The sequence below is a fragment of the Spea bombifrons genome, chromosome 10, assembly GCF_027358695.1.
Source record: "Spea bombifrons isolate aSpeBom1 chromosome 10, aSpeBom1.2.pri, whole genome shotgun sequence".
In the NCBI taxonomy this organism is placed as follows: domain Eukaryota; kingdom Metazoa; phylum Chordata; class Amphibia; order Anura; family Pelobatidae; genus Spea; species Spea bombifrons.
The window spans coordinates 22493244-22519642 of NC_071096.1; the positions used below are offsets into that span (position 1 = coordinate 22493244).

Sequence of the window (26399 nt, forward strand, 5' to 3'; positions counted from 1 at the left end):
GGCAATTCATGGCCTAACTGATAAGGATCCTTAGTTATAGGAATTCCATTCCTATCTTAAGTGGGGGGGTTTCCATCACCTTTACCCCACCATAACTTATTGGCACATCAAAGATGGGACCCGATTCTTGGGGATGGTGTCATATAATCAGTCATGTGGTCAGAGAGGCGTTTGCTTGCAAAAGTCTGATTTAGGGACAATGCAGCGACCTCAAAGCAGAACTCCATGATATACTCTGATCGGAACAACATCATAAGAAACCATCTGGACTTAAGGAGTTCCCACAGGCCTACTTATTGGAGAAACTCGTGAGTGAGGGTCCTGTGTTTAAGTCCCATTGCTTTTAAGAACTGTTTGCTGTTTTACTTTTATTTTGTATGTCTTGTTTTTTGTAATTCTGGCACTGTGTAATCTTTGTCTTTTTGTTATTAAAATATTCATAATCGAAGTCTGTCTTTGGGCTCTAGTATCGATATCCACGAACCCTAAGAGAGGATAACACGTTACCGTATTGTTATTGAGTTCTACAGGATATATATATATATATGTTGTTTGCCCGGGGTGGGTTGATATATATAGAGATAAAGGTTCTAATTCGGATTTCTCACGAATCCGGTATCAAAATCGTGAGTGGTGGCAGACTACCTGGGGGGATACAGGCAGGATTTGGGGGTTAATTTGGTGTAACTTATGCCCTGTTAAGGGGTCTAGTTAGTAAATCCAGAGGTCTGGTGCTATTAACCCCTTCATGCCCATGCCCTTCACACAGTCACGGCTTGGCAAGTAGTCCTGACCGTGACACTGTTTATCTATGTTAATAAGGTTCTGTGGCTATATCAGTGTATGTTTTACAACAATAAACTGTTCATTCCTGCTGTACTCAGTTCAAGGTAGTTGTCTACTTATTGGGTACACATAGCAGGGTTCCAAGGTGCGCATGCTGGCTAGTGCTGGAAGTGATTCCGGGGACAACAGGAGGATACATGTGGGTGATCTCTGGGAATTACTACAGCTCTCTTGGTGAACCGTTACACATACCAACACACAGAGCTTGCTGTACTGCTTTCCTTTGAGATAATAGTAGATAGTCTTCCATCCAAGAAAAGATTGTAGTACAATGCCAGAGGTCAAAACTAGAGTATACAAAATGCTGTCAAACACATGAACAGCAGTCAGAGCCAAGAAATAATGCTCCAGCAAAGGACACTGGGAGCAACCCTGGTTATAAAGACATTTGATTGTGGATGTGCAGCAGTTTTGTCAGGAAACCAAGCATGATGGGGAATGCAGGAATCAAAGCAACTGAAGAGACTACTGGTGTTGATGTGGGTAGATGAATGATCTCCCACACACAAGATTGCTGGTTCCAATCTCTTGGTTCCTGACTTTGAAAGAAGAATGTGACTTATGCAACATGGAGACATGGCAAACATCCACATCTGGAAAGCATGTTCCAGTAGTGGGATACAGGGTAGTGCAATAAAAATTGGCTGCCAGCTATACCTCATGAAACAACTGGTAAAAAGTGCTGCTTTTTTTTCAGTAGCCATTGCTTTAGCATGCTTATTTGGAAAAATGGACAAGATAATAAAAATATAATATGGTCTATATATTATTGTCTGTAGATGCGATATATATCAGTATACATGATCTATTGTATGCATTGTCCTACTTAAATGCAGTGAAATTGTTCATTGTTCATGCTTGGTGAGGGGTCAGAAGGGTTTGACTTTTTTTGGGGGGGTTTGTTTTTTACTCACAGGGAGCGTGTTAAGGAGAAGATTGCAAGGGACAAAGCAGAACGAGCAAGAAAGGTGAGTAAAATCCCCAGTCCAACAAACAGAAACATGGAATTTAACATCAGATAAGAACCATTTGGCCCATCTAGTCTTCCCGTTTTCCTGATGTAAGGATTTAAGCCCCTATCAGTGTTTGGTCAGGTCCTATAGTGAGGGAAGCATTCCCTCGCTGTATTAGCCTCCACCACTGATGTTGGGAGACTGTTTCATTTATCTACTACCATCTTAGTAAAGTTTTAAGTTTTAGACCATAGCCTCTTGTTTTAACATTGCTTCTCCTTTTTAAACACGCTTTCTTCCTGTTAAATCCCTGTAATTTAAATGTTTCTATTGCATCTCCACTCTCTTCTTTCCTCCAATCTATACATATTAAGATCATTTAACATTTCCTCATAATTTCTGTCCTGAAGAGACCACTTACCATTTTTGTAACTCTCCTCTGAATTCTGTCTAATGAGTCAATATCCTTCTGGAGACAAGGTCTCCAGAACTGTACGCAATACTCTATGCCACTTTACAGATCTCACCTGTTCACCTCCCTCTTTCTGCTACTAATGCCTCTCCCTGAGTAACCCAGCTTGCTTGCTTTTTGAGATACTTTATTTTATTATCTGCTTACCTTTAAGTTATCAGAAATAATTACTCCTAAGTCCCTTTCTTCCATTGTACCGTGCCACCAATGCTATATTCTGCCTTAAGACTTTTATGTCCCAAGTTATTCCCAACATTTATTAATATTAAACTGCAGCTGCCAGATTCTTGGCCATTTTTCTAATTTACGTAACTCATTCGCAATTTCAGTTGTTCCACCCAGAATGTCTACCTTGTTGCAGACCTTTGTATCATCTGCAAAAAAATATCATCCCATTTAGAACTTCTGTAATATTAATAAAAATATTAAGTACAGGTCCCAATACTGATCCCCGAGGCACCCCACTGATGACCAGTCCTTCCTCTGAATATACACCATTAACTACTACCTTTTTTTTTCTCCTATCACTCAACCATTTGTTTATCCATTCAAGTATTCTGGCATCCATACCCATAGACTGCAATGAGGGAGAGTGTCAAATGCCTAGTCTAGATGGGCTATACCAACGGCTCCTCCCTGGTCTATTATCTTGGTTACCTAGTCAACAAAATAAATTTAGTTTGACAAGACAACAACTCCATGGTTGTCTTGTCAAAGTACCGAGAAGAGGATGAATTTTAAGTTTGTGGCCAAGTAGTTCTTGTTTTTTGATGGAATGTTTTTTTTTGTGTAACTGGTGGCAATAATATGTACTTCTGTATCTGATGTAAAGGTGCTTTTTAATCATGTTTTGTCCTTTTTTAAGTTTGGTGGAACAATGACTGGTCCAATTTCACCTCCACTAGAGTCTCCCATCCCATCTGCCACACAACATCCATCTTCCCTAACACAGGATGGGCCCAGTGTGAAGGAATATGATCAATGCCGTATACAGGTCTGGTGCAGAATATGTAAACATGTATCAACTGCATATTAAATTGCATCTGTATGTAGAATACATAATTCACAATGAGGACGTTATCCTAGTGAAGCCTTTAAATTTTAATGTGACAGATACAAGATACAACATGTGACATAGCAGGAGGCATCCCTCAGAGTAAAAGAGGCCTTGCAGATATGCTTTGGGTCTTTGATTGGACTTACATTGGTGCTGATCACAATCAGCGTTATCAAGGAAACAGGGTTGCAAAGCTTTGCTGCAGGGACAAATTAAAGTACACTGCAGCCAGAGGCGTATCTAGGGTATACGTATTCATGCCATAGGTGCCATTTGAAGGCGCGCCAGTGAGCGGAGGAGAGAGAGGGGCGCCTAGCAACCGCTTGGCGCCCCTCATTCTCCTCCACGAGGCCTCTACCTCCGTCCCGGTCCCGGGGCCGGCGCCTGCATTTCAGTGAAGCAGCGGGCACCAGTGAGCGGCTTTTAAACGCTGTCTTTTTTTTTTTTGATGGGGAGGAGAGAGAGGGCCGCCTAGCAACCGCTCGGTGCCCCTCGTTCTCCCCCGCATCAAAAAAACAGAAGACAGCGTTTAAAAGCCGCTCGCTGGTGCCCGCTGCTTCACTGCTGGGCGCCGAAATATGACGTCATATTACGGCGCTCAGCAGTGAAGCAGCGGGCACCAGCAAGCGGTGCAGGATGACAGCAGCATCGTGCTCCCGTCGCTGGACTTCAAGGTGAGAGAACTACGGGGGGGGGGTATATAGTGGGGAGCGTATATAGTGGCTAGGGGGGGAGGGTATATAGTGGCTAGGGGGGAAGAGGATATATAGTGGGTAGGGGGGGAGAGGATATATAGTGGGAAGGGGGGAGAGGATATATAGTGGGAAGGGGGGAGAGGGTCTATATTCCTTCAGTGCTGAGATCACAAGTGAATTTCAATTGATCTGGGTTTGTGTGTTGATCTATACCTGCTATTGGCAGCAGGGACTAATATATATATATATATATATATATATATATATATATATATATATATATATATATATATATATATATATATATATATATATATATATATATATATATATATATATGGGCAGCAGGGGCTAGTAAATGGGTTTTAGATATTTGGACAGGGGTGCAATTTCAGTGCTTGCCATAGGCGCTATTTTCAGTAGATACGCCTCTGACTGCAGCCCTGTAATGGCAAAGGGAACCTTCTGTAGCATTGCTATCATGACAACATTGGGTGTTCATTTGTAGCAATCTAGACGTGCAAGCCCTTGATTGTAACCATTCCAATTACACCTCTTGCTACACTAAAGAAAAAAAAAATAATAATTTAAATAAAAAGAAGAATAAAATAAAGTGGAGGTCTCGAAGACCTCCTATTAACCAGACGTGGAGTGACTTTTTTACCTACATGCTAAAAAGTAACTGTTGCATTTTTGTTACTGAAGACAATAATGGGAATGCTTGAATTAGGAAATACGAGGTGACCAATAGAATACAAAATAAGAATAGCAGCTAGGTTACTAATAGGGCACACAATCCTATAAAATAAAACAAAATGCAAGCATAACCCTGAGCAAAGTGACACTTTCAAAAACATATGGTTTGATGGGGTGAATTGAATTAGGCAGCCTCAAAGAAGTCCTAAATAGGACACGGGGACAGGATTACCAGCTTTGGAAAAATGGTTTTGAAAAAGTAAAACATTTACCCGTATTTATTGCCCTATTATAACTTGCAAAAAAATATATAAAAACATTGGGTATTTCTAAGCTCAGGACAAATAGTACAATCTACTTAGCAGGTTTTTTTCATTAGCTTTTGTAGATGAGCAAAATATTTTTATTAAAGTGAGAAAAGGTGCTTTTTTCCCCATATGTTATTTTCTTTATACATGATCAAACAATGGTATCTGAAGAAAGCCCTTCTTGTTCTGAAAAAAAAACAAAGAAAATTGCAGCTAAACACGGGCACTTCAAACTTCAAATTTTTAAAACGGCCTTGTTCACAAAGGGTTTAAAAACCACCCTGGTCCTTAAGGGGGTTAATGATTTTTTGATGAAAAAGTATTAATATTGTTTTAATAGATTGAGCAGTGTAAGGGTTAATTATGTTTGCGTATGTAATTGTCTTTTGGAGACACCATAACTGATCTTATGTCATTGGGGGCGTGTGATCCTGAAACCTGTAAGTCGGAGTGAAACAACGTTATAGAGTGAAACATTTTTTCATAAAACATTTTCAATTATTTTTTACATTTAATTTTTGATATTTTATGCATAATTGGGTCTTTTTCACGTTTTTTAAATGTCACTTTACACAGGGTTATTATTGTATTTTGTTAACTTAGTTGGATCTGAAACACTTAAGTGTGACAAATATGCAAAAATAGAAGCATATCGGGAAGGGGGCAAATATTTTGTCACAGCACTGTAGTAATTTAGGTTGGAGAAAAAAAGACAAAAATAAATTGTGTTCAACCCTGCTGGTGATCTAGAAGAAGGAAAATAAATTAATTTTAAAAAAAAAAGTCATTGATGCAGTTTCCAATTGTACCTTGAAAAGAGAACATTCCCTCCTGACTTGTCACTTGATCAACTAGCTCTGCTTAATTGTGAACTTAGAATTCCTTTTGTACTTGAGGATAAACACTCCAACTTACAGTGTCCTAAAACAATATTATACTTGATTCTTACTGTACATGATAATTTCCCTGTATAAGAAAACACACATTTAAATTTTCAGGTGCGTCTCTTGGATGGTTCAACAGTGTCTCAGACATTCCGTGCTCGAGAACAGTTGGCTGCAGTCCGTCTATATGTCGAGCTTAATTGGCCTGGTGGTGCTGTAGAACCATTCAGTCTCCTGACCAGTTTTCCACGAAGGGTCTTTACAGAGAATGACATGGAGAAGCCTTTGCATGAACTGGGTATGTGTATAAACATGCTTCCATCATTTAGTATTTTTTTTTTTTACTTTTTACTTGTATTAAAGTCCACTTATTACTCATTACAGGTTTGGTACCTTCAGCTGTTCTGATTATTGCCAAAAAATAAGGTCCAGCCCTAAAGTAGCACAGACAAGAAAATGGAAACGTCTCTCCGTGTCAGAAACATAATACAGGCTTCCTCCCTCTGACCAATTTCTATAATATGGAGCAGTGTGTATTAAGACAAATAAACCAGGCTAACATTGTCTGTGTGAAGTGTGTTGAAAACCAGTTATTAAACACTTTTACAAATGTTACTAAACAAATGTGGTAGTGTCAGATGTAGTGGTTATTACAGGCATGCCTACATCTATACTATTTGTATTTATTTATGTTGCACTAACATTTTGCAGTGCTATATAGTGCAGCTTTTATCATGCAACTATTACTAAAGATTTTATTATTATAAGACAAGCCTCCAAGCCATATAGTTGAGTGGAATGTAGATTGTGTTCATTAATTAAATTTTTCAAATGGTATAATGAACTCTTTGTTGATTTCACATCACTCTTTCAAATACTACTAATCTGCATGCAATGTCCTGATACTTCATACACAATCTGTTTGTTTGCAACTGAGCCGGTTGGGTTTTATTTAAGACTTGATTTAAGTCATGATTAACAAATGTAAAAACTAGAGTAATTCTTGCTGGTAGTTATCTTTAATATTTGTATCCAGATGAAGATTTCATATTCTGGACGGAAACCGAAAATACAGGATGCAAATAACTCCACCCCCCACACACACCTTTTTAAAATAAATTTTAAAAAAAGTAGTTTCCACACTGTTTTGTCATTAACCCCTCCCTTGCCCCTTGTGTATTGCCCCCAGTCAGCACTATGTGTATGTGTATGACCCCAGCCTGTCCCTAGTATAGATTTATGTAATGGCCCCAGTTAGCTGCCCCTCCTGTGTATTGATGCTGCCAGCACAGATAAAATGCCACCCTGCAGGATGGGGTCTGCATATCACTTACAGCCTCCCTGTGCCATGCCCTCCCCCACTTACACATCCATGCTATCACACACACATTCATTAATTTACTAATTCACAAACATTCATTCACAGATACTAATCATTCACAGATACTCATTCATTCTCTCAATCATGCATACTCTTTTATACACCCTCCTCCACCCCCTTACCTGATCTACAGATTTCCCAGTGCTGCTTGCAGACTTCCGCAGGGGCCGCTGCTTCCCTCTGCGTTGCTCGCACCCTGTGCGAAGAACTTCTATTGTTCCGCCCAGGGGAAGCAGGAACGGAGCAGTCATGTGACGTAGCTAGGTTCCTGCTTCTCCTGGGCAGAACAAAAGCGTGACACAGGTAAGCAGCAGTAAACAATACTTCCAATATAGATATTCTTCAAAGTGTGCTTACAAATAGGGCTGTAACTAAACGATTATTATTTGGCCGATTGTTTTTTACCCGATTAATCGAAGAAATAATGTGCAAATGTTTCCTTTATTTCAAATAATTTAACAAACAAACTGGGCGTTAAAAACAAACCGCAAAGTAAAAAAAAACTTAAAATTTACATTAACATGCGTCATTGTACTTTGTGCACACAACACTTACCTCTATCACAATGGCATTTTTCATATTGCCTTCTTATTTTACTGACATAATAAGCTATATTTTACAACAACTGAAAAGGTATTTTTTAAACTAGGTTTTAATAATTTAAAAAGAAGATTTAACTGGGGAATATTCACATTTTTGTTCATATTTAATAAAAATGCGTTTCTTGTTTTTAATCCCTTTTACTTGCCAACCTGCCCCTCAGTTATGTACATCTGACCCCAGGCTTGCCACTATGCCCCCCAGATATGCCTTATATACCCCCCTTTATGCCACTCCACCCCCTGATATGCCACTGTGCCCCTTGATATGCCCTATACCCCTATATGCGTTTGGTTCCCCTGGTATGCCTTATATACCCCTATAGGCCACTGTGTCCCTGATATGCCTTTTACCCCCTATATGCCACTCTGCCTCCCTCACATGCCCCCCTCAGTGCTCCAGACTCCCTGGTGTCTAGTGGGGCAGCCGATGAACGTCTGCGCCATGCGCGTAGACAAACCTCAGCTGCTGGCCGGCACTTTTGCTGGAGCTTCTATGACTGAGCACCGGAAGGTCATGTCATGCCAGAGCTCCATCATAGAAGCCCCAGTGGAAGTGGAGGGTGGTAGCAGAAGCTGTGTGCATGCATCGCGCAGATGTCCACCGGCTGCCGAGTGGAGGATCCAGATCTCCTGCAGCACTGTGGAGGATACTCCTCTCTGGCAGCCGGTGAATGTCTGCGCGATACGCGGATACAACCTCCTCTGCTAATGGCTGGCACTTTCACTGGAGCTTCTATGACTGAGCACCAGAAGGTCATGTGACGCCAGTGCTCCATCATAGAAGACCCAGCAGAAGTGGAGGGCAGTAGCAGAGGTTGTCTGCGTGCATCGCACAGACGTCCACCGACTGCCAGAGAGGAGGATCCAGGTTAGATTTATCGATTAGTTGCTGCAGCCCTACTCTTAAATGAGGTTATAGGTAGAATCATATAAAAAAAAGAGACAAAGACACTGATAGTGTAGTATGGTCAAGCTGAAAAATATGAATAACACAGATAAGCCATAACATTATGACCACCTGCCTAATATTGTGTAGGTCTCCCTTTTGTCACTAAAACAGCCGTCGAGCCATGGACTCCACCAGACCTCTAAAGGTGTGTTGTGGTATCTGGCACCAAGATGTTAGCAGCAGTTCCTTTAACCCCTTCACGTCCAGTCATGGAAAACAGTCACTTAACGACCTATGACGTGCCTGACATGTCATGTCATTAAACAAGCTTCGAAAGTTATCAATGATCACACAGAGATCGGCATCATAGGTCATGTCTGGCCCCTCCTCCTGGGCGTCAACATCCTCCATACACTGTAGGGAGGCGGACGCTCGTTTTAAAAGTTTAGGAGGCGATCAGTGATCACCTTCTAAACTTCAATGGTGTTGCTGAAATGGCTCGAAATGGCATTCAGCAACACTGAACACTCACCCCAGGACGCGCTGTGACCACTCTCGGGGTGGCTGTGATTTATCTGGACTTTGCTTTGGCATTTGATACGGTTCCGCATAAAAGGCTTAGGGGCAAATGTCTGTATGTGGATCAGAAATTGGCTACAAGATAGAATGCAGAGGGTTGTTGTGAATGGATGTTTCTAAGCCTGTACGCAGGTATTATGTGGAGTGCCTCAGGGGTCTGTCCTCGGTCCTCTTTTTAATTTATTTATAAATGATCTCCCAAGCTGGATTGAGAGCCATGTCACAGTTTTTGCTGATGACACAAAATTAGGCCGGGTAATTCAGACTAATCTTGATGTTTCTTCTTTGCAGAAAGATTTAGGGGACTGGGCGTACAAGTGGCAGATGAGGTTCAATATAGAGAAATGCAAAGTTATGCATTATGGTAAAAATAATAAAAATGCGACCTATTCTTTAAATGGAATATCCTTGGGGGAAACTACCAATGAGAAGGACTTAGGGATAACGGTTAACAACAGACTTGACAACAGTGCGCAATGCCAGCAAGCAGCTGCGAGGGCCAATAAGGTTTTGGCATGCATAAAAGGAGGTATTGATTCAAGGGAGGAGGATATTATCTTGCCTCTTTACAGGTCATTGGTAAGACCTCACCTTGAATATGCGGTACAATTCTGGGCACCAGTCCTTAAAAAGGAATGGAATTAGAAAAAGTGCAAAGGAGGGCTACTAAATTAATAAGGGGATTGGGAGACTAGTTATGAAGAGAGACTAAAAAAGTTAAAATTATATAGGCTAGAAAAACAGCGTCTCAGAGGGGATATGATAACATTATATAAATATATGCAGGGCCAATATAAAGAGCTCTTCAGTGACCTGTTCATTAACAGAAATATACAAAGAACAAGAGGTCACTTAAGACACGGAGGTACATGTGTAGGACCAGATGTTAAAGTTCCAAGTTGAAAAATGTGCACTGCCCAAATGCGCCAGTTTACCTCCTTAACAACCTGACAAACCCATGCATGTACTCTGTGCTCGGTATTACTGTACTCAGGAGATGTTGCTGAACACATATTGGGGTGTTGTTGGACACTGACATATACCAAGAGCTGAAAAGCCATACCTTAAGTTAAATTGTTGTGATTAAAAAAAACCAATGGTTTGATGTTCATTGATAGAAACATAGAAAGTGACGGCAGATAAGAACCAGTGGGCCCATCCAGTCTGCCCAACCTCTGAGTACTTTCCTTTAGTACTTGCCCTTATCCTATATTTAGCTTGGCCTTATGCCTATCCCATGCTTGCTTAAATGACTTTACTGTATTAACATCTACCACTTCTGGAAGGCTATTCCATGCGTCCACTACCCTTTCCGTAAAGTAATATTTTCTGATGTTACCATTAAACCTTTGCTACCTCTTGTTGTGGTAGTATTTCTCCTTTTAAATAAACTATCTTCCTTTACCTTGTTGATTCCCTTTAAGTATTTAAATGTTTCTATTATATCCCCCCTGTCACGTCTTTCTTCCAGCCTATATAGGTTAAGATCCTTTAACCAGTCCTGGTAGAGTTTATCTTGTAATCCATAAACCATTTTAGTAGCCCTTCTCCAACATTTCTATATCCTTCTGGAGATACGGTCTCCAGTACTGTACACAATACTCCAAGTGAGGTCTCACCAGTGATCTGTACAACGGCATGAGTACTTCCCTCTTTCTACTGCTAATACCTCTTGCTATACAACCAAGCATTCTGCTAGCATTACCTGCTGCTCTACTACATTGTCTGCTTACCTTTAAATCCTCAGAAATAATTACCCCTAAATCCCTTTCCTCACACGTTGAGATTAGGACAGTATCAAATATTCTATACTCTGCCCTTGGGTTTTTATGCCCCAGGTGCATTACTTTGCATTTATCTACATTAAATGCCAATTGCCACAGCTCTGACCATTTTTCCAGTCAACTTTGTTGCAAACATCAACTTTGTTGCAAATTTTTGTATCGTCAGCAAATAAACATACCTTTCCATCAAGACCATCTGCAATATCACTAATAAAAATATTAAAGAGAATGGGTCCCAGTACAGATCCCTGAGGTATCCCACTGGTAACAAGACCTTGTTCTGAATATACGCCATTGACTACAACCCTCTGTTGTCTGTCACTCAGCCACTCCTTAATCCATTCAACAACATTGGGATCTAAACCCAGAGATTGCAGTTTATTTATAAATCTTCTATGTGGGACAGTTTCAAAGGCCTTACTGAAATCCAGTTACGCAATGTCTACTGCACCACCTTGATCAATTACTTTAGTCACCCAATCAAAGAAATCAATAAGATTTGTTTGGCATGATCTTCCTGAGGAAAACCCATGTTGTTCTTGATCTTGAAACCCATGTGACTTCAGATGTTCAACAATCCTTTCCTTTAACATTGTTTCCATTAATTTCCCCACTACAGATGTAAGACTAACTGGCCTGTAGTTGCCCGACTCCCCCCTACTGCCTTTTTTGCGAATGGGCACAACATTCGCTACTTTCTAATCCCCAGGGACAACTCCCGTTACCAATGATTTGTTAAATATATCAGTTAACGGTTTTGCTAGTTCACCCCCGAGCTCTTTTAATAACTTGGGGTGTATCCCATCAGGCCCCATCGACTTATTTGTCTTTACCTTAGACAGCTGAAGTAGAATCCCCGCCTCGATAAACTCACATATTTCAAATGATTCAGTATTTTTTCCCAACTGAGGTCCCATTCCTTCATTTTCATCTGTAAAAACTGAACAGAAATATTCATTGAGGCAGTCAGCTAAACCTTTATCATCTTCTACATATATTCCTTTTGTTTTTAGTCTAACTAATCCTTGTTTTACTTTCCTTTTCTCATTTATATATCTAAAAAATGTTTTATCTCCATTTTTTACTGAGAGGGCAATTCGCTCTTCTGCATGTGATTTGTCAGCTCCTATAACTTTCTTTGCCTCTTTCTGCCTAATTTTATAGATCCGTCTATCTTCCTCACTTTGGCTATTTTTGTATCTACTAAAGGCTAACTTCTTGTCTTTTACGATTTTGGCCACTTCTGCAGAGTACCACAGCGGTTTCTTAAATTTCTTACTCTTACTGACCAGCCTAATACAATTTTCTGTTATCTTCAATAATACAGCTTTTACAAAATCCCATTTCTCCTGAACGCCATTTAAATTGTCCCAGTCTGATAATGACTCCTCTATACATATTCTCATTTTAGAAAAGTCAGCTTTTCTAAAATCTAAAACTTTTGTTTTTGTGTGGTGTGACTCAGTCACTGTTCGTATATTAAACCACACAGACTGATGATCACTAGATCCCAAACTTTCACCTACAGAAATATCTGTTAACAAATCTCCATTTGTGAACACTAAATCCAATATGGCCTCCTTACGAGTTGGTTCCTCAACTACCTGTTTTAAAGATAATCCCAGTAAGGAGTTTAGAATATCCGCACTCCGGGTACAACCAGCTACTTTTGTTTTCCAGTTCACATCAGGGAGATTAAAGTCACCCATGATTATAACATCCCCCTTCACTGTCATTTTAGCTATTTCCTCCACTAGTAGATTATTTTGTTCTTCTACTTGTCCTGAGGGTCTATAAATCACACCTATGCGAGTTACTTTACTTTTGCCAAATTGTACTGTAACCCAAACCGACTCTATGTTCTCCTCACTTGACGTGTCTGTGCTTTCGCGGTCACGGTCTCGTTCCAGCTCTCGCAGGAGCTGGCCACTGGGTCCCTTTCCTCCTTCTCTTTCCTCGTTTCTGCAGTATAACCCTTTCCTGTATGGGGGGGTATGTGGGTGGGAATGTATCGTCGGGTATGTTACCGTGGGTATTGCTATTTTTTGTGTCTCCGGTAGTTCCTGCGGTAGTTCCTCACGCGGCGGCGGACGTTAGTGCGGCGAAGTTGGATGATGCAGCTAAGGGTGATGTATACGTGTTTTTTGAGGGTTCTTTGGGGGCACATCTCAAGGCGGATGTCAGGGAAAAAATTTGGAAGGGGGAGTACGTAGATATTTTTTCTCTGCTCCCTCTGGAATGTTTTAACCTGGATAAGGCTAGTAAGTCTGATGACTCCAAAAAAGAGGATGAGGAAAATCGGCGATTTTAGCTAGTGTTGCGGGTGAGAAGCACCCTGAATCTTGTTCTGGCCTTTTCTGTTACTTGGACAGTATTGGTGAGGCTTATCAAGTCTTTGGGGGTCAGGGGTGGCTTCGTTATGACGAACAGTTTCGCCAGAGGATGGCCGTTCGTCCCGGGATGCGGTGGGACCACAAAGAAATAGCTTTATGGTTGCGGGTGTCTGCTCCTGAGGTGCGTCCTGGGTCGTCCTTTCAGGCCGCGGGTGGTTCGGCTACTACAGGACCTACCTCGGGTTCCGGTAAAAAAGGTGTTTGTTGGAAGTATAATGAGGGGCAGTGTAGGTGGGGGTCGACGTGCAAATTTCGCCACGAATGTTCCACTTGTAATGGCTTCCATCCGCTTACCCGTTGTTTTCGGAAAACTAAGTCTTCCCCAAAGGCATCCGAGCCTGAAAAATAAGGGGAGGACGCCGGTGAGCATAGAAAGTATGGGTCCGTGGCTTCATATCTATCATAAGTTGGCTGATGCGGCGTTGTTGTTCGCTGATTATTCAGCTGGTTTTCGTATTCCTTTTTCTGATGCAGTTGGTTTTTCTGGTCTTAAAAATTTTAAAAAATTTGAGCCTGTGACTAGCTTAGCGCACCGACATTTCTTCTTTTCCCTTAAAAATTTTAAATCTGCCTGGGAGCACCCTGATGTGGTTGCTGTTAAGCTGGCTAAGGAGGTTGAGTTGGGTCATATGGCCGGCCTGTTTGTGGAGTTGCCTTTGCCTCACCTGCGTGTTTCTCTTATGGGTGTGGTCCCAAAAAAGGAGCCGGGTAAGTTCCAACTTATTCACCATCTCTCCTATCTGAAAGGTGATTCCGTGAACGATGGTATTGATCCTGAGCTTTGCAGGGTGTCTTATACGTCTTTTGATGAGGCTTTTGTCTGGGTTCGGAAATTTGGCCGCGGGTCTCTGTTGGCTAAGGCGGACGTTGAGGCGGCCTTTCGGCTGTTGCCCGTTCATCCTTCCTGTTTTCACCTCTTGGGCTGTTTCTGGGGTGAGGGTTATTTTGTTGACAAGTGCCTTCCGATGGGGTGTTCTATTTCCTGTTCCTTGTTTGAAACGTTTAGTTCCTTTGTGGAGTGGGTGGTCCGCACTGAATCAGGGATTCCATCGCTTTTGTGTGTGGGGCCTCCGGAGTCTGATGTCTGTGGGGTTTTGCTGGCTTACGTTGCAGCTCAGGGCTGCTGCTTTCGGTATTCCATTGGCGCCGGAAAAGACTGAGGGCCCGTGTACGGTGTTGAAATTCCTTGGAATTGAGATTGATACGCTGGATATGGTTTTTCGTTTGCCTCAGGATAAGTTGGCCGATCTGCTGGAGCATGTTATTCAGCTGCAGTCCGCCGTGAAGGTGACCTTGTGCCAATTGCAGTCACTCCTGGGCAAACTTAATTTTGCCTGCCGCATAATGCCCATGAGTCGTATTTTTGTAGGTGTTTGGCCCTGGCGCCGTGTGGTGTTCGGGCTCCTCATCGTTTTATCAGGGTTACGCGGCCTTTGAAGGACGACTTGCAGGTGTGGCTTTCCTTTTTGCAAGGGTTTAATGGGCGTTCCGTGTGGTTAGGATCGGAGGAGTTCCAGGCCGATTTGGAACTTTTTACTGATGCGGCGGGTCATGGTTTTGGTGTGTTCTTTGCGGGTAGTTGGTGTTCAGCTGCCTGGCCAGATTCTTGGGTAAAGGCTGGCTTTACCAAAAATCTTACGCTGTTGGAACTTTTTCCTATCGTGGTAGCGCTGGAGTTGTGGGGGGACAGGTTGGTTAATAGACAAGTTTATGTTTTTCTGCGACAATATGTCCGTTGTGCAGGTCATTACTAACTTAACCTCTTCCTCTCCCCCTGTCATTGCTTTGGTTCGGCACTTAGTTCTGCGTTATTTGTGTCTTAATGTCTCTTTGCGGATGCGTCATGTACCAGGTGTCACTAATGAGATTGCCGATGCGTTATCTTGTTTCCAGTGGGACCGTTCCCGAATGTTGGCTCCGGCGGCAGACCGTCAAGGGACTCCTTTCCCGTCCATGATGTGGGATTTGGTCTTCAGTGGGCTGCTGAGCTGATCAGGAGATCTGTGGCTCCGGGCACGTGGTCTGCTTATTCCGCAGTATGGGAGGGAGTGGGTCCAGTTTTTGGTTTCGACAGGTCTGAGCGGTTTGGGCCCTCCTGACGAGGACGCTCTTCTTTGGTTTATCACCCTGGCTTTTGTTTGCGGGGCATCTTTCGCTTCCATTTCCAGGAAGTTGGCGGGTTTGGCGTTTTGTTTTAAGTATTTTAACTTTCCTGATGTTACGAAGTCCTTTAAAGTGAAGCAGGCGTTGAAAGGTTTTCGTAGGGGCTTCCTTCGGCGGGATAACCGGGTACCAGTATCCTTGTCATTGTTACTTGATCTGGGGGGGGGGGGTTTGTCTTCGGTATGTATGTCTTCTTATGAATCTTTGTTGTTCCGGCTGGTCTTTTCTTGGGCATTTTATGGGGCCTGTAGGATCGGGGAGTTGGTGAGTCCTAGCAGGACTCGCCAGGGTGGTGTGTTGCTGGGAGATGTTACCGGTTTCGCTGGCTTGGTGGAGTTCTGGTTGTGGGGGACTAAGATGGATAGGTCAGGCAGGGGCTTTAAAGTTGCCCTTGGTAGCCTGGACGGGTCTTTTATGTGCCCTGTGGCGTGTTTTTGGGAGTACGTCCTGCGTCTGCTCAAGATGCCCCTCTTCTGATTCATGAGGATGGGTCCTCTCTTTTCCGTTTTCCGTAAATCGTTGGGAGTTTTGGGTTTGTCGGGTAGGTGTTACAGCTTTCATTCTTTTGGGATTGGGGCTACAACAGAGACGTCTCGTTGGGGCCTTCCCGAGGGTGCTATTAAAAAAATCGGGAGATGGGAGTCTCGTCGTTTTCGCTCTTATGTCCTCATTTGTTGTGACTTACCCCCTCTGTCGGTTCTGTTCCCTTTGTTTAGGTCCTGTTGTGTCTGTTTGGATTTTGGGACACTCCTTTATCTACTGGGCATCCAGGAGATCGGATGTTCGTCCCAGTGGGAAGCAACTCGGCTTTCCGCGGTCGCGGGCTTTGCTGCACTGGATTGGACTCCGTGGTGTGGTTTGGTGTTCTGTCTGAGGTGATGTGGCGGTCGCGCTGGGACAAACATCCCAGCATTCTTTTGGTTCACGCGGGGGGTAACAACTTGGGTTTGGTTCCGATCCGTTGTTTAATCAAGGATATGAAGTCGGATTTGTTGCGGTTATAGTCACGTTTTCCAGGTTTAATCATTGTTTGGTCTGAAATAGTTCAGAGAGCGTCTTGGAGGATGGCGAGATCCCCAGCAGCCTTGAACAAGGCTCGTATAAAGGTGAATAAGGCGATGTCTCAGTTAGTAGCCCTTAATGGGGGTGTTGTGGTTTGTCATCACTCCCTTGAGGGTGATAATTCGGATTTATTGCGGGTACATGTTAATGATATCAGGTTGGATATTCTGTGCACGGATTTTCAGGAAGGTATTGAGAAGGCCTTATTGGTTTGGGGGAGTCGGTCAGTTTGAGGTGTCACAACTGTCCTCCTTGGCGGTGAAGGGGTGGATAAATAAGGGGGTGGAGAGCTCCGGCCTAGTTAACATTTTGCTTCGTTGGCTATCCAGCAGGTGTCGGTACTTAGTTGGTTTGTACAGTGGGCCCTCTGAGCTGGTGATCGGCAGCTAGGGGGTTAAAAGAACATGTGTTTTAGGGCTGGTGTTTGGCCGTGAGTGATAGGTTTGCCGGAGTCTTTCCCTCCATTTATGGTATGTAGGCCTTCTAAAATGTACGGTTATTTATCCACTCATGTTAACTAATTTCTTAATTCATGTTAATAAAAGCTGTGGCCTTCTCAATCCAAATTAAAGTTGTCTTGTGTCGTTCTTTACTTTTAATAATTATAAGGCAAGGATAATTGGACTTGCCTAAGTCATGGCAATCCAACTACATCCTAGTAACGTGTGACAAAACTAGCTTATATACTATTATAGATCACACTAAAGAATGTGAAGTAGTTCGAAAGATTTTGGAGAAGGAGTCTCCATTTCAACAAGAACAAATAGATTTTATCATTGACGGGATAAGGTTCCTTCTGGAACATAATTATTTTTGGTTCCAGGATGATTTTTAGCTCCAAACTAGAGGAATGGCTATGGGTACCAAATCTGCCCCGAGCTATGCCAATTTATTTATGACAGCTTGGGAAGACACCTACATGTATGCGGGTCATGAGCTTGGGGCAAATCTGGTGACCTAATAAACATTATATTGATGACCTGTTTTTATATTTTTTTCACTTGAAATTTTAATGTCTTTTATAAACAATAAAGGTATGGACAAAAACAAGAGACAAGAGCAGTACATAGCTCATCAAAAAGCAGCCCAGATCAATACAGTGTGCTACAGCACGATGTAACAGAACCAGGTCCTATGGAAATCAGAATAAATGGCATACTTTGAAACACATCAGATATTCCAAAAGACAAGAAAGGGACAAATTCGATACTGGAGTAGCAGCAGGACCAAGGGGGGAAGAGAAACAGAACAAACTGAACATGGAGATCAGAGCGGGCTGACGGTTCTCAAACCCCAAGGGGTACCCATGTTAGGAATTAGAAAACCAGGGGGAGTATTGCGAAAGGAATCCAGATAAAAGTGGTCCCATCTGTCCCAGGTCGCCTGAAAGACATGTGAGGTACCCAGCGCCGAATGTGCCATGCATTCATACGTACGGGTAGTGGCCACAGAGTATAGCACTTCTTGTAGAGATGGAGGCACAGGATTTTTCCAATTTCTGGCAATACAACTTTTAGCCGCTAAAAGAACATGAACTAGGAGCTTACGACATGACGAGTTCAGATCAGGAGGGAGCATATCTAGGAGGGCGACCGAGATGGAACTGACAATCGAGACTGGAAGCAAGTGATTATTAAACGCAAAGACTTTGGAACAGAAATTTGTCAGTAAAGGGCAGTCCTGCAAGACATGGGCCATCGTTCCTCTTTGACCACAGAGTCTCCAGCAAAAGGGAGAGGCAGACGGGAAAATCTTAGATAGCTTGGAGGGGACATAGTACCGCCTGAAGAGGACCTTACGATTAGTTTCAAAATGGATAGCATTTTTAGACACTCCTTTGATCTCTTCTAGAGCCGTATACCAATCTTGAACATCAAACGAACAATTAAGCTCATTTTCCCATGCTTCAATTTAAACGTCAGATCTACAGTCCAACAGTGCCGTGTAGCTGGTGGAAATGGGGTGAGGAACAATTTGACACAATTTGACAATCTGTGGTGTAGAAGCCAGAATCCAATATTTCTGGATAACGTTGCGGAATTGTAGAAATTTAGAAAAAGTCCTTATTGGACAGACTTCAATTCTTGAAACGAAAGGACATGATCCTGCGCAATAAGATGGTGGATGGACAGTATACCAGCTTGCATCCATGAGTCAATGAACCGTGATGGGTGCATGTTCAGACACTGTAGATGGGAAGCCAAGAAGTGAACGGTATTTATCCCATAGGGACAGCGACAGTTTTGAGGTAGGTAAAAGACGTGGAAGGGCTGGGCGAACAGATTTTAGGAGCCATAAAAGATCTCTTAAAACCGAAAGACAGGCAAAAATGTTTTCAAGATCAACCCACGCCACCTGTGCCGCATCTGAGAACAATTGGAGAGCCTGTGCGGGGGCAGCCACCAGGTAATGTTTCTTAACATCCGGGACCCCCAAGCCACCCAACATCTTGGGGCACTGTAAAATCTGAATCGGGAGCCGTGCTTTGTATTAGTCCAAATGAAGGCTGACACCGTCGACTGAACTTCACGGAGGAAGGTAGGTGATATAGGTACCGGCAGAGTTCATTTTCAAGGAGACTATTCTACCAGTCCATGATAATTCAAATTTAGCCCAACGCTGGAGATCTTCCTTAATTGCCCACCAAATGCATTGGTAATTCACTTTAGTAAGAGTGTAGATAGATTTAGTGAGCCTAATTCCCAAGTATGTGAGGTAGTCAGACCTTCAGTCATACGGGAATGCTTTTGATAATTGCGCAACCATCTCTGCAGGCAAGCCTAGGTTCAGAGCCTGAGATTTACTGATGACCTTTTTTTTATTTTGAGTGGGATGATTGACGAATTAAATATTTTTTGGCTAAAATAAATGACAATCAATATGGGGTTCAGTTGTCCTCTACATCAGGCCCGGACTGGGACAAAAAATAGGCCCGGGCATTTAAGCCTGAGCAGCCCATTTTTATTTATTTATTTATTTATTGTTAAAGCCCACCCATTCTGTACCATCTTTGCATTTACTCACTCATTCACACATTCATTAATGCAGTCTCACAAATCATTCAAGCAATTCATCCACACATGAATTCATTCATTCTCATACGCATTCACACAATTCATCCACACATTTATTCATTCATTCTCATACGCATTCACACTACCCCCTCTCCCCATCTTATCTGCCCCTTCTCACTATGTTCACCCTTTTCACTATGTACCCCCTTCCCCACTTCTCATGTACCCCCTCTATCTATCCCCTCTCCCCATTTCTCACTATCTAACCCCTCTCTGCCCCTTCTCACTGCACCCTCCTCCCTCACCCTACTTACCTTGTTGCCGGAGCAAGCAGCAACTGCGACCGGGCCCGCGGCAGGGCCGGATTGACTTAGGGACTGATGGAGCTGCAGCTCCAGGCCCCTACCTTGAAATAGGCCCAGTCAGGACCGGACTGACTGGGCCTATGCGGCCTCTACGGCCGCATTAGCGTAGGGACCCTTAAGCCCGCCGCAACTGCGACCGGGTCCGCCAATCTAACCGGGCCAGGAAGCCCCCACCAGGGCCAGCCTTAGGGGTCTGCGGCCGCACAGGGCTTAAATTAAAACATCGGGTTGTTTTTTTTTTTAACTTTATTTAACATCCTCCATGTAAAATAAAGTTAACAAAAACTTTATTTAACATGGAGGATGTTAAATAAGGTAACAACAAAAAAATCCTGATGTTTTAATTTAAACCCTGTGCGGCCGCACACCCGTAAGGCCGGCCCTGGTGGGGGCTTCCCGGCCCCTTAGAGTGGCGGACCCGATCGCAGTTGCGGCGGGCTTAAGGGGCAGATGCCCCTTATGCCCTGCATTATTGCGGCCGTAGAGCCCGCATAGGCCCAATCAGTCCGGTCCTGAATGGGCCTATTTAAAAGTAGGGGCCTGGAGCTGCAGCTCCATCAGCCCCTAAGCCAACACGGGCCAATGGCCAGTCCAGGCCTGCTCTACATATAGCGAAGAGAGAGTGGACTTTTTAGATTTAAGTATTTATGTAGAGAATTTTAGATTGAAAGCTAGAACATTTTTTTAAAAGTAGATGTTAATAGCTAAATTTTTTCCGATGTCCGCTGTCACTACACTCCTTGGCTTAAGAATATCCCTAAAAGTCAATTCACAAGAAAAAGAAGGAACCGTACTGATCAAGAATAATACATTACACAAGCCACAATAGTTAGGGATTCTTTTATTGAGAAGAAATGTGATCCACAACATCTGAATCATGTAATGAATGTAGTGGCCCTAAGAGAACAAAAATACATCGTATACCCCACATATAAAAGGAAAAGCCAACAAATGTCAAATAGGGTGCCTCTTATTTTGGATTATAACGGAGCAGGGGGGAAATTAAAAGAAAATCATCAAACGACATTGGAACCTGCAACAAAAAGATCATGATTTACGAGATATATTAGAGGAACACCCTAATATAGTATTCAGGGGAGCAGCTAAATTCAAGGATAAATTGGTGAAGAGCTATTTTAAGGAGAAAAAAAATAGTTAATAAAGATAATTTTTTAAAATGTGGACTTTGTTTGGCCTGCAGAACTGCATCGAAGGGCAACAATAAGATAACTGAGTTTAACCCCTTAGTGACAATTGACGGTCCGGGCACGTCACTCAAAAACAAAGGGTTAACAACAATTGACATGTCAGGACAGTCATGACTTCAAACGGGTGCAGAAAGCGATCTACGTTTGCTTTCTGCACCCAAACGGTGTTGCTGTAATGCCTCGATGTTGAGGCATTCAGCAACACCGCGATCGGCATCAGGGCCCGTGTCTGGCCCCTCCCCGGGGCGTCTCTTTGAAAAGTGGCTCTCCAGACCCTCCTGAGAGGAACTGCATTCAGATTGAACTGCATTCAACCATGCAAGTCAATGGAGCCCAGCTTTCTAATCACAGTGTGATTAGTAAAATACATTTAAAAAAAAAAGAGTGATGGAGGATCTCATTCATATGTCTAATGATAAAATGGAAAAGTACACAAGTGTTTGGGCGTGCTTATCTGTCGTCCTACTCGCTACGGGCTCTTCTCGCACAGCCCTGAATGCATCCGATAGCGCATGGCTCATTCCCACCTATCGCCCAGACTTCGTTGTCTATCCCCTATACTCCCACCTAGTGTGTTTACCCTCCCTCGCCCTCCCCGTAAATGTAAAAATTATTTCCCACTGATGTCACCATCGGGGCAACCTTCAAGTTCCAAAATGTTTTTACAAAAATTAATAAAAAAGGAAAACAAAAATTATAATTTTTTTTTATGAGCATTTCCTAAAATTAGTCGTTTAGGTTAAAACAATTCTCGCATGGAAAGATTTAAAATACTGGCATGTTAAATGCCCACGGGGTGTTTACTTTTAAAAAATGTATGATGGGGTAAATTGAATTTGCCGGGTTCAACAATGTCCCAATTAACACAGGGGGAAGGATAACCACATGTCTAATTTCCAATTTGAAAAATGCCCACGTCCCAAATGTGGCCTTTTAGCCCCCCAAAAACTCGACAAACCCATTCATGTGGAGATGTTGCTGAACACATATTAGAGTGTTGTGTGATAGCGATATATACCAGGAGCTGTAAATTCATACCTAAAGTATGTGTGTGGGGAAAGATTTGTGTGGGGAAAGATTTGCTCGATTATAAGACGACCCCCCAAAATCTGAATATTAATTTAGGAAAAAAGAAAAAGCCTGAATATAAGACGACTAGGGCTGCAACTAACGATTATGTTCATAATCGATTAGTTGGCGAATTATTTTTTCCATTAATCGGATAAAAAAATAAATGTAAATTTTTCATTTATTTGAAAATAATAATAAAGGGCAGAATAAAAAACTTTGATAAAAATGCATTTCTTGTTTTTATTTCCCAACCTTCCCCCCTAGTTATGCACATTTGAGCCCAGGCTTGCCCCACTGCCTCCCAGATATGCCACATACCCCCAGATATGCCACTCGGCCCTCCCGACATATGCCTTTATATGCCTGATTTGCCACTGTGCCCCCTGATATGCTTTATACCCCAGTATGCCTTATACCCCAGATATGCCATAGTGCGCTCATAGATTCACAGACAACACACTGACACAATACTTTTATAAATAAGTACTGGGTTAATTTTCACTGCCCCAGGATTTAGATTCCCCTTTAGTTTGCCCCCCTTTACCTCTAACTGCACCTTAAGTGAACCTTATTAAATTAATTACATTAACCCTCAGTCCTCAGCATTAAATTAGCCCTAAAGGCCCAATTAACATAACTGCCCCTAAATTAACCCTAAACACCCCATCAACCATAACTGCCCCTAAATTAACCCTAAACATCCCATCAACCACAACTGCCCCTAAATTAACCTTAAACATCCCATCAACCATAACTGCCCCTAAATTAACCCTTAACATCCCATCAACCATAACTGCCCCTAAATTAACCATAAACACCCCATTCACCATAACTGCCCCTAAATTAACCCCCACCTTCCCTAACTTTCAGCAGCCCAAATATTAATTTTATACCCACAGTTAGATGAGTTGCTGAGTGTGGCCATTATAAGGAAAGGGGCGGGGCCAATCATTAGAGGGACTGCAGGAAGGGACTGTAAGTAGTAACTGCTGGGAGTCACACTGAATGAAACAGATTATAAAACGAGGGGTATTTGCTCTGAAAAAAAACCCCTCATCTTATAATCGATAAAAATCAATTAAACTAATCGATAATGAAATTCGTTGTTGCAGCCCTAAAGACGACCCTATACGAAAAAAAGTTTTACTAGTAAATGTTAATTCATGTAAACTTTTTTTTTTTGAATAAAAGCTATGCGGGGGATCTGGATCTTAGTCTCATAGTCAGTCCTATGTGAGGTCTGATTATAAGACGAGGAATATTTTTCAGAGCATTTGCTCTGAAAAAAAACCTTGTCTTATAATCGAGCAAATACGGTACTACTGCAAACTTTGAAAAAATGCTGGTGGTAAAATGTGTGCATGCAAAGAGTTAAAATACCAGCATTTGAAATACCCTGGGGTGTCTAGTTTTCAAAAATATATGGTTTTATAGCGCACACTAAATTGGCCGGGCTCAAAGATTTACCAAAAAGGGCACGGGATCACCAAATGTCAAAGTTCAACATTGAAAAATGTGCATGCCCCAAATGTGGCCCTTTTCCCCCAAACAGCCAGGCAAACCCATTCATGTGGGGGATCACTGTACTCAGGAGATGTTGCTGAACACATATTGGGGTGTTGTGTAACAGCGACACATAACAGGAGCTGGAAATTCATACCTAAAGTACGTGTGAAGGGAAAAATACACACAAAAAACTACTACTGCAAACGTTGAAAAAATGCTGATGGTAAAATGTGTGCATGCAAAGAGTTAAAATACCAGCATTTGAAATACCCTGGGGTGTCTAGTTTTCAAAAATACATGGTTTTATAGGGCACACTGAAATGGCCAAGCTCAAAGATGTACCAAATCGGGAATGGGCAGTGGATCACCAAACGTCAAAGTTCAACATTGAAAAATGCGCACACCCCAAATGCGGCGCCCCCCCCTTCCCAAACAGCCTGGCAAACCAATTCATGTGGGGTATTTCTGTACTCAGGAGATGTTGCTGAACACATTTACCAGGACCTGTTAATTCATACCTGAAGTAAAATGTGTGTGAAAAAAAATTACTACCACAAAGTTCAACAAAGACTGGTGGTAGAATTAGTGCATGGAAAGAGTTAAAATACTAGCATTTGAAATACCCTGTGGTGTCTAGTAGGGCTGCAACTAACGATTATTTTCAAAATAAAAACGTATAATTTACATTAAGATGTGTCATTAAACACTTTTATCTCTTTATCACAATGGCATTTCTCTATTCGCCTTCTTATTTTACTGACATAATAATTAAAGCTATATTGTAATAAGGTACAAGAACCCAAAACATTTTATTTCTCAAACTAAGTTTTACCAAAATACCCAAAAAAGTTTTACTAGTAAATATTCATTCATGTAAACTATTTTTTTTCATATTTAATAAAAACTACGAATGAGAAAAATGCCTCTTGTTTATATTTTTTTATTTGCCAACCTGTCCCCCAGTTACGCACATCTCACCCCCATCTTCACACTCTGCCCCAGAAATGCCTTATACCTCCTATATGCCACTCTGCCCCCATATATGCCTTATACCTCCTATATGCCAGAGATGCCACTGTGCCCCCTGATATCCCTTATACCTCCTATATGCCACTCTGCCCCCTGATATCCCTTATACCTCCTATATGCCACTCGGTCCCGATATGCCTTTTACCCCCAATATGCCTTATACCCCCCTATTTGCCGCTGTGCCCCCCGATATGCCTTATAGCCCCCTATTTGCCACTGTGCCTCCCTGATATGCCTTATAGCCCCCTATATGCCACTGTACCCGATATGCCTTTTACCCTCGATGTGCCACTGTGCCCCGATATGACTTATACCCCCTATATGCCACCATGCCCCCTGATATGCCTTTTACCCCCTATATGCCACTGTGCCCCCTGATCTGCCTTATACCCCCGATATGCCACTGTGCCCCTCATATGCCTTATAGCCCCTTTATGCTACTGTGCCCCCCTGATATGCCTTATACCCCCGATATGCCACTTTGCCCCTCATATGCCTTATAGCCCCTTTATGCTACTGTGCCCCCCTGATATGCCTTATACCCCCAGATATGTCTTATGCCCCCCCTATATATAAAAATATATGGTTTAATAAATATAGACAAAAAAGAATATAAATATATGGACAATCCAAACAATAAATAAAATATTACAGCAATCAAAAAATAAATAGCACAAATTAAAGAATGCACATAATTAATAGATCCCGAAAAAAATCTAACTGCCCCACCAGGGGTTAATATATCAAGAGAAGAAACACGGGGCAAATAAGCATAAAAATAAATATAATACTCCCAGGCTTAGCTTACCCAGTGGTGCTTATTTGCCCCATTTTTGTTCTGTTGATATATTAACCCCTGGTGGGGCAGGTAGAAGTGGAAGTAAGTAGCGGAGGTTGTGCACAATGAGCACTAAAATCCAAATCCCCTGCAGCGCTGCAAGGGACCTGGATCCTCTCTGGCAGCCGGTGGGGGCTTGCATGATGGAGCGCCGGAAGGTCACGTGACACCGGCGTTCAGTAATAGAAGCCTCAGTGGAAGTGGAGGGGAGAAGCGGAGGATGTCTGCGTGCATCGCACAGACCCCCACCGGCTCACAGAAAACAGAATCCAGGTCTCCTGCGGCGATGCGGGGGATCTGGATTCTAGTGTTATAATCCGATCTCTATTTGAGATTAGATTATAGAAGGAAGGGAGTTGTTCAGAGCATTTGCTCTGAAGCAACTAATTTTATAAATCAATAAAAATAGATTCAACTAATTGATTATCGATCTTATCGATATTTCAAAAATATATGGTTTGATGGGGTAAATTGCATTGGCCAGGTTCAAAGATACCCGAAACAGCACATGGGGGGGAAGAATTACCAGATTTGGAAAAAATGGTTTTGAAATAGCAAAACGCTACTTGTACTTATTGCCCCATAACGCGGGGCGATAAACGAT

General features: G+C 42.4%; 1 protein-coding gene across 1 annotated transcript in view; it reads left to right on the forward strand.

Moving 5' to 3' along the window:
- UBXN1 (UBX domain protein 1) overlaps positions 1 to 6535 on the forward strand; it is a 65492-nt gene extending 58957 nt beyond the window's left edge. The window contains exons 7-10 of the mRNA XM_053448808.1: positions 1763 to 1814; positions 3137 to 3265; positions 6026 to 6209; positions 6296 to 6535. Of these exons, the coding sequence (XP_053304783.1) occupies positions 1763 to 1814; positions 3137 to 3265; positions 6026 to 6209; positions 6296 to 6336 (406 nt within the window). The 3' untranslated portion in view covers positions 6337 to 6535. The remainder of the gene's footprint in view (positions 1 to 1762; positions 1815 to 3136; positions 3266 to 6025; positions 6210 to 6295) is intronic.
- The last annotated feature ends 19864 nt before the right edge of the window (positions 6536 to 26399 follow it).